This window comes from Phalaenopsis equestris, unplaced genomic scaffold, assembly GCF_001263595.1.
Source record: "Phalaenopsis equestris unplaced genomic scaffold, ASM126359v1 Scaffold000202, whole genome shotgun sequence".
NCBI lineage: Eukaryota > Viridiplantae > Streptophyta > Magnoliopsida > Asparagales > Orchidaceae > Phalaenopsis > Phalaenopsis equestris.
In genome coordinates, this window is record NW_018164644.1 from 4,762,343 (window position 1) to 4,774,037 (window position 11,695).

An 11,695-nucleotide genomic window follows, 5' to 3' on the forward strand; every position below is an offset into this window, starting at 1 on the left:
AATAATAATAATAATAATAATAATAATAATAATAATGAAAAAAAAATAAAGTAGGAATCCCACCAAATAAGAAAACATAAAAATAGGAAATATCTGATAAAATGAAATATAATTAGTGAAATATATCATAATAGAAGAAAATAAATTCCTTCCTAATCAAGTCTGCGAATTGACACTTTTCAACAAGATATATTAAAATTCAAAAGAGAAAATAAATTATTAAAGAATTTAAAATTTTATTTTATTATATCAAATAATTTCTTATGTTTTTTCACTAAGTATTCATTCTTTCTGTCATTTTATTATGCTACTTGATTGAATCAAAATAAATTATATCTAATGATGAACAAGTGGGCTTGAACTTATAAAATTAAGCTTGAACTCCTAGAATTAAGCTCGAGCGAATACTCATAGAATTAAGCTCGAGTTTGAACTCGATTAATTAATCAAATTCAAGCTCAACTAGGATTGGCTCTCCGTATAGCCAACATTTACATCGCAATCCCTAAACCCCAAATATTATGTAGCCACCCCACCCATCACTTGCCCAATCATTTACTCATCAAACTTTCAGAAAGCAAATCCTTACAAACCCTACCTTGCAAATCATCACCCCATTTGTCTACTTGCAAAACCTCCAACTCAAAACTCTGTCAACTATGTTTCAATATAATGTCCACCAAATAAAACCACCCATCAACTAATTCCCCACTACGATAGATAACCTAAACACACTCACTCTCACACTTAGGCTAGCTTTATCTAGTCATTTTAGGCGTGTTTATCTTCAGCCTCTATCAACATATGATCGACTTTTCCTATTTGCACATGTGACTAGGTAGTCAGCTGATATTTCTGGCTCGGTTAAGATTTAAGTCCAGATTCTTATTTTCTCTATCATATTGAGATGATAAAATCAACCTTCTTGGTCATACTAGAGCAAGTTATAAGTCTCATTTTTGGCATCATCTCTACCTACCATATAGAAAAAATGTCCAAGATTGCTTAAGTTCACAATATCAAGCTATAAGACATTCAATTCATCTTTTATGTTTAGCATCTACCATATTAAGCAGACTCCATATACCTTTTCCCTATCATTTATTTCTCCTCGCACAATATTGAGGAGAAATTTTTCTCTTCGACCTCTCCACACACCATATTGAGAAAAGCTTGTCTTTTGACTCCCCTCACACCATATTGAGGAGAAACTCTTATCGGACTCTTCCTCGCATCATTTCTGAGAAAAGTTAACACCTTCAAGTTTTTCCTAACACTATATCGAGAGGAATCTTCTCTTAACTCACATAATATTGAAGAAAAGTGTCATCTCTCAATCTTACTCACTGTATTGAGGAAAATCATCTTCTGATTCTTCTCATACCATATTGAGGAAAACCAAATTTTAAACTCCTCACACTATATTGATGACAGTCAATCTCTTGATTTCTCTCACCTCCCATTGAAAAAAGTCATTTACGGGTTCTCCACACAATATAGTGCAAAGAAACATCTCTCAATCTCTCCTCACGCCATATTAAAATGTGTTGTCAACTCTGGATCTCCCTCACTCTATATTGAGAAACATCATTTTTGTTTTTTTTTTCCTCACACCGTGTTGAGGAGAATCATCTCTTAGACCCCTCAAACTATATTAAGGAGAGTATATATCACTTGATCGCCCTCAAACTATGTTGTGAAATACTTCGCCTTAACCTCTTCTCACAGTATATTGACAGCATGCTTCAAAAATCCAAAATCAATGCTTTCTATAAGCTAAGCACCAGCGTCTACCAACTGACAATAACTAAAAGCTCTTTTACCACTGGGATTTAGGACAAACAATTAACCATAAAGCCCCATATCTATGAAAAACCTCAAAGCATATCTTGAAATCCTAGCAAAAAGAGGACATATCTCTGGATGGTGCATCTAAAATGTAATCTATTTTTTGAAAATTTAAAAGGAACAACTGTCTCAGGAGAACCAGCATGGAATTTTGGGCCCCGATGTACCAGGCGATACATGACTGTGCTAGTTCAGTAAAGAGGCTACAATGCTTGGTCAGAGCTTAAAAGCACTTAATATTTTAAAAAATCAATTGGTTGCCACAGCCAACTTGGCCCTTTCATATGTTCTACAAAATGAACCGTTGCATACATTTTCAATGGCCTTGAGCAGCATATGAGTAATTCAAAATCTGTGTCCACTCGCAGTTCAAAGATTGGCCAAAAGGAATTGATGACAGCAAAAACTTGAGACCAAAACTGTGGCGCACATTTTTTTCTTTGGACAAGTAAGCTTAATTTTTAATTACACTGTTCAAGAATAAGAAATAAGCATGGCATGATAACTAGGTACTCTAAGAAGAATCAGAAAGATGCCAGAAAGATACCTTCACTAATCGTCTTGTTGATTCATTAACTTTTCCACACAGAAATGTCTTTGAAGTGTCTCCGTGATAACCCTAATATGCAAATTCCTCAGAGAACTACATCACAAACAGAAAAGGCGGATAAAAAAAAATGCTATCGACAAAAATAAATTCAGAAAGGTTCAGGCATTCAGCATCTTCCATGCAAAACTTAAGAAAAAACTAAGTGAAACTCTTGTAATTAGATAAACTGCTGCTGATCAATTACAGACATGCAGCTAAGCTTAATTTTTAAACATCACTTATTAAAGCCCAAATATTTAGGATTTGTTGGGGGCAGCTATAGTTGTTTGAAGAAGTCGTTGTGAAGCTGCTACAGAAGAAAAATTGTTTTTCAAAAAACTGCGGTGGCTATTACAAATCTCTTATTTTCACAAAATCAAACCGCAGTATTCTGGCAGTCGCTACTCTTTAAAGATTAAAAAAAGCAGCTTTCTACCACAGAAATTTATAAAAAACAACATGATGGCAATTCCCCAAACAGAATTGTAGCGGCGGTCTAAAAAGCAAAGCATATGAAAAGTTGTCCCAAACAGACCCTTAGCAGCATCAGATATTTCATGAAAAAGATGGACATAAAGCTCTATGACGAGCATTCAAACATGAATAACATATTTTTAGAGTAAAATAGAATCAGAGCATCATAAGCAAGCGCAAGTAAAAACTAAATAAAAATTGAAATCTACATGTCCAAGTGAGTTAATATTGATGAAAAATCCACAAAGAGAGAAGTACCAATATGAAGGCAAAAAAAACCTGTTCTTCACGAACTCAGATATGATAGAGGAAAAGAGCATACATTTAGATAAACAGTTACATCGATGTTTATAATGTCACCATCCTGCATAAGAAGATCCAGTTGTAGGTTACAAATAAAACTTCCAATTCAATAAATCTAGCTAGCAAAGTTGTAAAGAACCCAGTTATAAAATGTCATCTTGCAAAACCTGTAGCTGACGGGAATCAGGTATTCCATGACACATGCACTCATTGACGGAGGTGCAGACACTTTTCGGAAATCCACCATATCCAAGAGGGGAAGGATAAGCTCCAGCATCAATTATCATGCCGTGAACTGCTTTATCAATTTCATTTGTGGTTACAGATGGCTGATGAAAAAAAAATCTTCAGTTGTGTCAATAAATCAACCAAATAATTAAACATTTGACAACAGATGAATAATTCAATAACAATTGCATCATTTGCATTGGGCAAGTAACTGGAGAAAATATTAAATTAAATATTAGATCAATTTCTGGCCCTTAGGGGTGAAATAAAGGAAATATGTTCCAAATGAAGGAAAGAGGCATGCCAAGTACGACATACAGCGTGATATAACCAACTACAATTGAGGCCTATAAAGAATTTTTTTATTTTTTAATAACGCACACTATACCTTCAATGACAAATGTTATAGGAATGCCCAAAATGAACAGAAAAAAAGCTACCAGTCTCAGAGCCCATAATAGGTAGAATTGAAGCTTACTCTGACCATTGTTCCAGCAAAATCCAAGACACGAGCAGCCAGCTCACAAGCAGCTCTCATTCGAGCAATACCCTCATCATTGTGTATTTGATATTCACTAGAGAGTTCTGGTAGCTGATTTGAACCAACATAAGGAGGCCTGGGAATGTGATCTGGCACAGATAGAGGTCCAGAAATCTTCCCCCGCTTCAGTGGTGGTATCTTTCTTAATTTTGTTGTTCCCTGCAGCTCCCGTAACCTTATCCCAATTCAATCAGTGAATAAAGGGAAATAAGTAATACTACCAAAAGTAGTCTGTGTTCTATAAAACACCATAGCAAGCGTCCTTAGTAGGGTTCCCTTGAAAAAACAGTATAAAAATAGGATAGACAATTCTTCTCTAGTTCTCATAATGAAGTTCTATGAAAGCCCTCTCAAAACTCAAACAACTTGCCGTTGTGGACTTTTTATCATCAAGGGAATGCGTTATATATAATCAAAGCAGAAGAGAAAATAAATAGAAGATAACATGGCCCAATCGAAGGCAAAAAGTAATTTTCTGCTAATGAAATTTCTACAGTTCAAGCATCAAATAGTGATATATGGAAGTGCAAAATCCTAGATAACAAACATCATTAAGCAACAAATGGTGTCATGCTATATGCCAAATTGGCATGTTAACCTTCAAAAATATACTTATGTAACAGATTCATCAAACACTAGGTACCAATTTTCTCCTTTCTGTGCTTAACTGGTCTGTTTCCATTTGGTTAGCATCCCAGATGATTCCAAAAAATGAAAGCTGTTACTATTCAAGAGAAAAGTAGCCGGCAAATAGATAGAATAGTGCTAATAATGACGGCGATCACAATGTTGATGACTATTCCTGATAAAAGAGTTGCAGGCTAAAATCATGGTTGCGGATCCAATAAGAATAAATAAGCTGCCATTATTTGTTGGAAACACAGCAGACAAGAAAAAAAGGGTTTTGAAAATTTTCTGATGTTGGTGAATAAATATCAAATAAAGTAACACTGGAGAACAAAAGAAGCATTTGCAAAACAACGACATTGAATTAATAGGGACTATGTCACCATAAAGGAAATATGCAGGGCAAAGTGAACAACGTCCAAGTTGTTCAAAAAGGCTTAAAAACAACTAAAACTACCAACGAATGAAACTAGAAAAAAGAATGAGTGGCAGAAATGATGGAAAAGAGATAATAAATAAGAAGTAATTTGCGTAGGAGCTATAAAATTGAATCACAAATCATCATCCTGAGGGTAAATTTGTTGGATTAAGATAGTCATGATAATTCTAAGAACAAGTTAAATTTCTGAATTGGATAATGCCAATGGAGTTGGTATAGTAATAGAGCAACAATGTCAATCCCATGAAAACATGAAAATATATCAACATTAGAATAAGAGATTCCACGGTATTAAAACAGTACAAAATCACATGCAAGACACGAAAAGGTTCAGTAAATTGTGCATAAAACCACCCCCAAATGCGCATTAGGATAAGCTACCTCCTAATTCGCATGGCCTCTTCCAACCCAGATAGTCTTCTAGCTATGATGGCATCACACCTTTGCTTCGTAGATTTACCTAAATTAAGGAAATTTACATTAGGCTTGGATAAAAATATCTTTGCATAAACTTTAAAAATGAAAATAGAAGCATGCCCATGATGAAGATAGTCAACCATGAGAAGTATTGAGTGAATGCCTAAACACAGCACTAAATATTAAAAATACTAATATTTTTAAAAAAAGTACGTGGTATATTAAGCTACTGCTCATATTAGGCCCTTTTGAACCACTATAACTTCTTCACTGATAAATAAAAAATGAGGATTATGCCAAAAAAAAGAAAAAAAAACTAGCACATTCAACTTATTTTTTAACCTTTAAAACAAAATAAAATAGCATACAACAACAACAACAACAACAAAGCCTTAATCCCACTACATGGGGTCAGCCACATGAATCCTTTTTCTCCATTGCGTCCTATTTAGTGTCATATTTTCATTTAGTTCTAGTAAATTAAGATCATTTTTAAAACAATAAGCCCAAGTCTTCCTAGGTCTACCTCTGTCTTTCTTAACACAAGTCGAATTTAAAACATCTACTCTCCTAATCGGATCATCTAATAGTCGACGTTTAATATGACCAAACCATCTAAGACGACTTTCTCTAATTTTGTCTGTCACAGGAGCTACACCAACCCTATCACGAATATATTCAAACCATCTAAAACAAAATAAAATAGCATGGCTAGATTAATTTGCATCTTCAACGCCCAACCCTTACAACCCAACAGAAAATATAATAGTGATTTGAGCTGTTGCTTCTAGGTAATGGCTATAGATTCATAGACCAGTCTTTCAACATATACCAATATACAAGCTAACTGTCTGAAACAGATAGCAAAAACTCAAAAATGAAAAAGTTCTCTTTCAATTAATATTTCTCTGCATATAATAAAAAGTCTTGTATCCTGAAATTGTCACTTCACATTGTTGAATCCCTAGAAACGACATGCATTGCTATTTAAAGAGAAAAACAGCCCTTGCATGATACTTTTCTATAGGACCTGGGTCTATCTAAGAACAAATTATTAAAAGTTAATCCAAGTCTCGAGGAATCAAGTGAAAAATAGAGATTAGATGCTGCAGAGGTACCACTCATTTGCTCCTTCACACGTGTTAGAATTTCTCTCAGAAAAGCTACAGCTTGTTTTGCTGTCTATATAATAATTACTCTATCAGGACAGTGCTTAATCAGCAAGTACCTTCAGAAGAAAAATACAATTGCTTGGAGACACTCCCAGCCCTATAGGCACTTATTACAGCTGAAACTGAGAAAAATAAAACAAGAAACTCCCTGCTCCTCCCAGTTGAAGAGGATGTGTATATGTATATATATATAGAGAGAGAGAGAGATGAAGAGGAGATAGAAATCAGTGGTAGAGAGACAAAGGGATAATCTATAATATGTGAATTTGAAATTCGAAGCTTTAGTTTTCAATGCAACAGATAACAAGTAGATTTTAGATCCTAGCTAACATCTGTAATTAAAACAAAAATGAAATCTCATAAAATTTGAAAAGCTAACGAGTAACAATTTCATCTATGTTCTATCTAACCAATTCCAAAAATATACAAAAGGACCAATTAAAAAGCCTAAAATAAAAAAAAGGATAAGGAAAATGATAAGAAAAATAAAATAAAATAAAACATAAACCCCTGGACCTGCTTCGACTCAACCAGCCCACTGCCAAGCCACAGGCCATTAACTTTTGGGTTGAGTTTTGATGGCCTAATTGCATAATGACAACAATCTACCCAGATGATTTAATGCATATGGATCGTGGCATCCCCCATTTGCTTCATTCACTTCTTAAAATAGTTAAAATGGAGAGCAGTTCTACTCCATCTTCCTTGGAATATTATTTGGATTGCCATGGAGTCTATGCCTTTTTGGCGATCTTGAAGGCCAAATTTATCCAATGCAATTCTCCTACAATGAGCCTTCAAAGCTGATATTAAGATCCTGGATTGTAAGAATCACCCTTCTGTGTCATATCATCCGATAGTGATGATTCAAATGGCCTTAAATTCTCCGCCTCTTTGATGAAAAAATAGATCGTGTAATAAGGTGCCTCTAATAAAAATGCCTTCACAAATATTCTACAAAAATCATGCATGGATTAAAAAGAACGAATACGACTAGAAAGAATGAATTTGATATTTACCCTTCATCTTCAAAACAACCATTCCACAAGTGCAACCAAATCAAAATACCTTCCTCAAAAGTACAGTCATTATGAGCATTTCATCTCCCATATGACTTCTTCCAGTTTTCTTCCTCCTCCTCGTGGCTCCCGCAAATTCCTTTAAGGAATTGTTATGCAGTCCAAAGCATTTGTTCTAGACCATTATAATCCCCCTTTAGATCATAAGGTCTCTATGGATGATGCGGACATCTGCCTTGGGCGCGGGATGCTTGGACGCACCTGAATCGAACCAGTCAAGGCCAGTACTCCAAGCTAGGAAACTGCTGCCAATTGGAGTGGGGCCACTTATAGTTATATAGAGCATATATATTTTGTTTTTTTCGTATTTAAGTTTCAGTTTTTGATGTGTTTGTTTTGGGGCAGCCATCAATGTCTTCCTTTTTCCCATATAGGGCAATATCCAATGATTTTAAGTAGTGTTTCGGCTGTACCTCATTCCTGACGTGGTGTTTATCCTTCCAGTCCCCTTCCCATCCCTTTCCCGCACGGGTTACCTTCCGCTTGTTGTTCCACCTTGCTGCCGCCCCCAGGAAAAACCATCCAGCTGCTGCTTTTCCCCATCTCTACTGCCTGATAGCCCTACCCCAGCCTTCCCAGCCATCCCCCTACTTCCTCCTTGTTGTCTTCGCCCAAAACCGCCCCTTCCGCTGCTCTCCCAATGTTGTCCACCCCCAGTTCTAGCTTGTGTGTTATGTTTGTTTTTGCCACCTTCCACACCCCTTGTTGCAGCCACCTTCCAAACCCCAGAACAAAATCACCAATAGCCTTGATCTGACCCTAGTTCTAGTTTGTGCGTTTTATTTGTTGCAATTTTTTTTATTTCTACCTTGTGTAGTTGTAATTTCTTATTTGAATTCAGTAATAACATTTCGTCCTTGGTTAAAACCCGGTAACAATGGTAGGCATCTCAAGCACCACGGATGATGAATTTTACATTAACATGCGGAAGGCAACTAGATGTATGCAAGAAATTCATCTCGAGTCTTCGAAAAACAATCAAAGCTCCTCAACATACACAACAACATTTGAATTGCCAATATCCATCCATCAATATGTGGATGAAAAGAGGTGCTTCATTTTAGATTAGTGTCCATGAAACCTTAAAGGATCTTACATGTTACTTAGAAATTAGTTGTCCATGTTATTATATTGTGTTATGCAATTATTCACTTAAAACTCTCTTTATCATCATTCAAACTTGACGGAGAGTTTGGGGGGGGGGGGGGGGGGGGGGGGCCCCTTTTTTTTTTATTTTAGGTTTGGGGTTGCTGCCCCTAAATAATCTTTTTTCTGTACCTAACGCCAGCAAGATAGCGTTGCAACACCCAGTCCAGGTTCAAACCTAGAGAGCATGACACTCTAGTGCCTAGAGGGGATCATCGCAGTGCCACAATGCCCAGTCCATATTCAGAACCCTAGAGTGTGGCACTACATCATCCCAGAGCGCGTTACAGCGTTGCAGCATCGCTATCTCGACGCCTCAATGGAAGTAATTGAATTTGACTCGTTCTCAAATTAACGTTTTAGTTTTCTTGGTTAGAGGGTAAATGATTTGAATTTCTCATGTACAAAGAAGAGGAGATGATCGTCTTGATGTGTTTGAAAGTTTGGAAAGGCTTGAGTATTGTGTAATTTGTTTTATTCTCCTCATTTTCTTCATGATGAATTTCTTTGTGTGGTGTGGCTCCGTGATTTTATTCCGTTCTCCGGTTTTTCCAAGTTAAATCTTAAGTTTTTTGTGTTTTCTGTGATTTTTTTTGTTTTGTGCAATTCTATTCACAGTTTTGTTTTGCATCTCTTGAATCTATTTTTGTGAATTTCTCTACATCTCTCCCACCAATCTACATAGCAAAAAATAAATGAAATCAACCTAGAGTGCTTCAAAACATGTCTGAAAAAAATTCACTTTGCATCCCCATCTCCAGTGATGGTCTTTGAACACAAAAGCAGGTGCATCATATTGTTGAAACAGACATCCAGTAAATCTCCAAAGTAACGCACTAGCATAGACTCCAATGGCCAAACTAAAGTTGTCAAAGGATGAATGAACCCATCTTCCGATTTGAAGGCATTAGTGTACTATAGAGTAGTCATCCATACAAAAGCCCAGGTGTGCCTTCCACCAATAAATGTAGCATTTTAAATTTTACGGAGTCTTCCTTGCACTAAAGTACCTAGTTACACTTGAAGTATGCATCTCTCGTATCCAAGTGAAACGATTAAAATATCTGGGAAATGCGCAAATAATCTCAATTTTACAAATCTTCCTAACAACTACATGCTTGTTTTCTTAGCACTCTCAATTGCCGAAATTGATCGTCTTAAACCTCTACTACGTTATCCAAACCTATCAACTATTTCTAGATTTTAGATGAAATTGATTGAACTTGTTTAAATAAAGCTTACCTAACCAAAACTAAAACTAACGTCAAATATTACTTGTATCCAACAACAAAGTATCACCAAGATGTATAAATGTTATAAACCTTGCACTCTAAAGAAGAGCTCAAATGTTTGAATCAACATAAAAAGTGCAAGAAGCAGTTTCACATAATGATATTTACTCCTAGGTCTTCTAAGACGTGAAGCATTTATAGGACACATCAATAATAAACCTTCAATTATATCAAATAGTTATCATGTAAAATCTAAAAATGTATATGTATTCATTATCAAAGAAAAAAAAAGTAACATGGATGAAGCATATGCAAACAAATAGTGGAAAATAGAGTGAACACTTCATAGAGGATGAAGCATGAAAGATGGGGAAAGGAGAATCCTTAAAGATGATCAAAATAGTTGGGATCGGGATATTGATGATGATGGAGAATAAGCACACACAATGCCTGAAATTCCTACCTTTAGGGTCTGGGGAAGGATTGATATATGCAATCTAAAATATTTGCAGATAGGCTATTTCCTGTTATCTCCAAATCACAATGGAGACAGCTTAAACACAGAGTTAGGCGTAGCTGTTACATTAGATTTCTTTAATTTTACATCTAATATTTAAATCTACAAAATCCAATGTGAAAATTCATATCAACAATATGTAAATCCTATAGTTGTTTTTTGAACATTTAGAGAGACGATGAAATTGCATAAATATAAATACAAATATTAAAAACAAAATGAGCCTAAACTACAATGCTAAAAAAAAAACTTATATTATAGCACAGTACATATTTTTTTAATAAAAAACTGGTAATAAAACCACATATTAGCATGCATATTGTTCAATATATAATCCCTTTCATCTTGTCGATTCATAATCTATTTAACCGAAAAATAATATACTGACAGACCCAGTAATTCTAGCATAACAATGGTAATGATGTCAAGGTGTACAGTATAGTTGGCCATAATTACCAGTTTTCTAAGTTTTATAAGCGCAATACTTGTCTTAAATCTTTGACTATTCAAATCTCAGGCAATAAAAATATAGAATTACTAATCACAATAAGGAATGGAGAATCGGGTCCCCTGATGGTTCAAATAAGTGTTGTCCATGGGGAACAGAACCTAGAATCAAGATCACGAGAGCATCAACCATCCATATAGTCAATAGTCATAGAAGGTCTTAAGCCTCGCAAAGCTTTTCAGTACCACTGGTCCACTGCCCTTATTTGATACACCATCTAAAGACATCTAAAAAACAGATATCAAATCCGTTAAGAAACTAGGTTCTTTGATTGCGAGGAATTCGATAGAAGGTCCTTCGCAACAATTTCAATGTTTATTGCAGACTAAGCTAGCTAGCATTGGAGAAAGAAACTTAAGCGATACTACCAGAACTTGTACCAGCAGCAACGGCAGAGAAGCTATTAAGCGGCCAGCCAAGAAGAAAAGGTTTCTCCGACAGAGCTCCCAAAAGGAAAGACGATGGCGACGCCACTCCAGGGAAAACGACGGCGAGCTCGGCCGCCATCTTCGGTGTGAAACAACAGCACCTCGAAGCCAAGAGTGATGAAGTTTAGATCAGTGCTCTTAACCTAC

At 35.7% G+C, this 11,695-nt stretch overlaps 1 protein-coding gene across 2 annotated transcripts in view; it reads right to left on the reverse strand.

Annotated features, from left to right (window-relative positions):
* Positions 1-11,695, reverse strand: part of LOC110022768 (methionine aminopeptidase 1B, chloroplastic-like) — a 41,287-nt gene extending 29,592 nt beyond the window's left edge. The window contains exons 1-6 of one of the 2 annotated variants that reach the window (XM_020721868.1): positions 11,501-11,695; positions 5,431-5,509; positions 3,921-4,158; positions 3,382-3,543; positions 3,234-3,275; positions 2,396-2,467 (exon numbers count right to left, since the gene is read on the reverse strand). In XM_020721868.1, the coding sequence (XP_020577527.1) occupies positions 2,396-2,467; positions 3,234-3,275; positions 3,382-3,543; positions 3,921-4,158; positions 5,431-5,509; positions 11,501-11,627 (720 nt within the window). In that variant the 5' untranslated portion in view covers positions 11,628-11,695. Of the gene's footprint in view, positions 1-2,395; positions 2,468-3,233; positions 3,276-3,381; positions 3,544-3,920; positions 4,159-5,430; positions 5,510-11,488 lie in introns of both variants that reach the window. The other variant, XM_020721867.1, reaches the window with a different exon arrangement.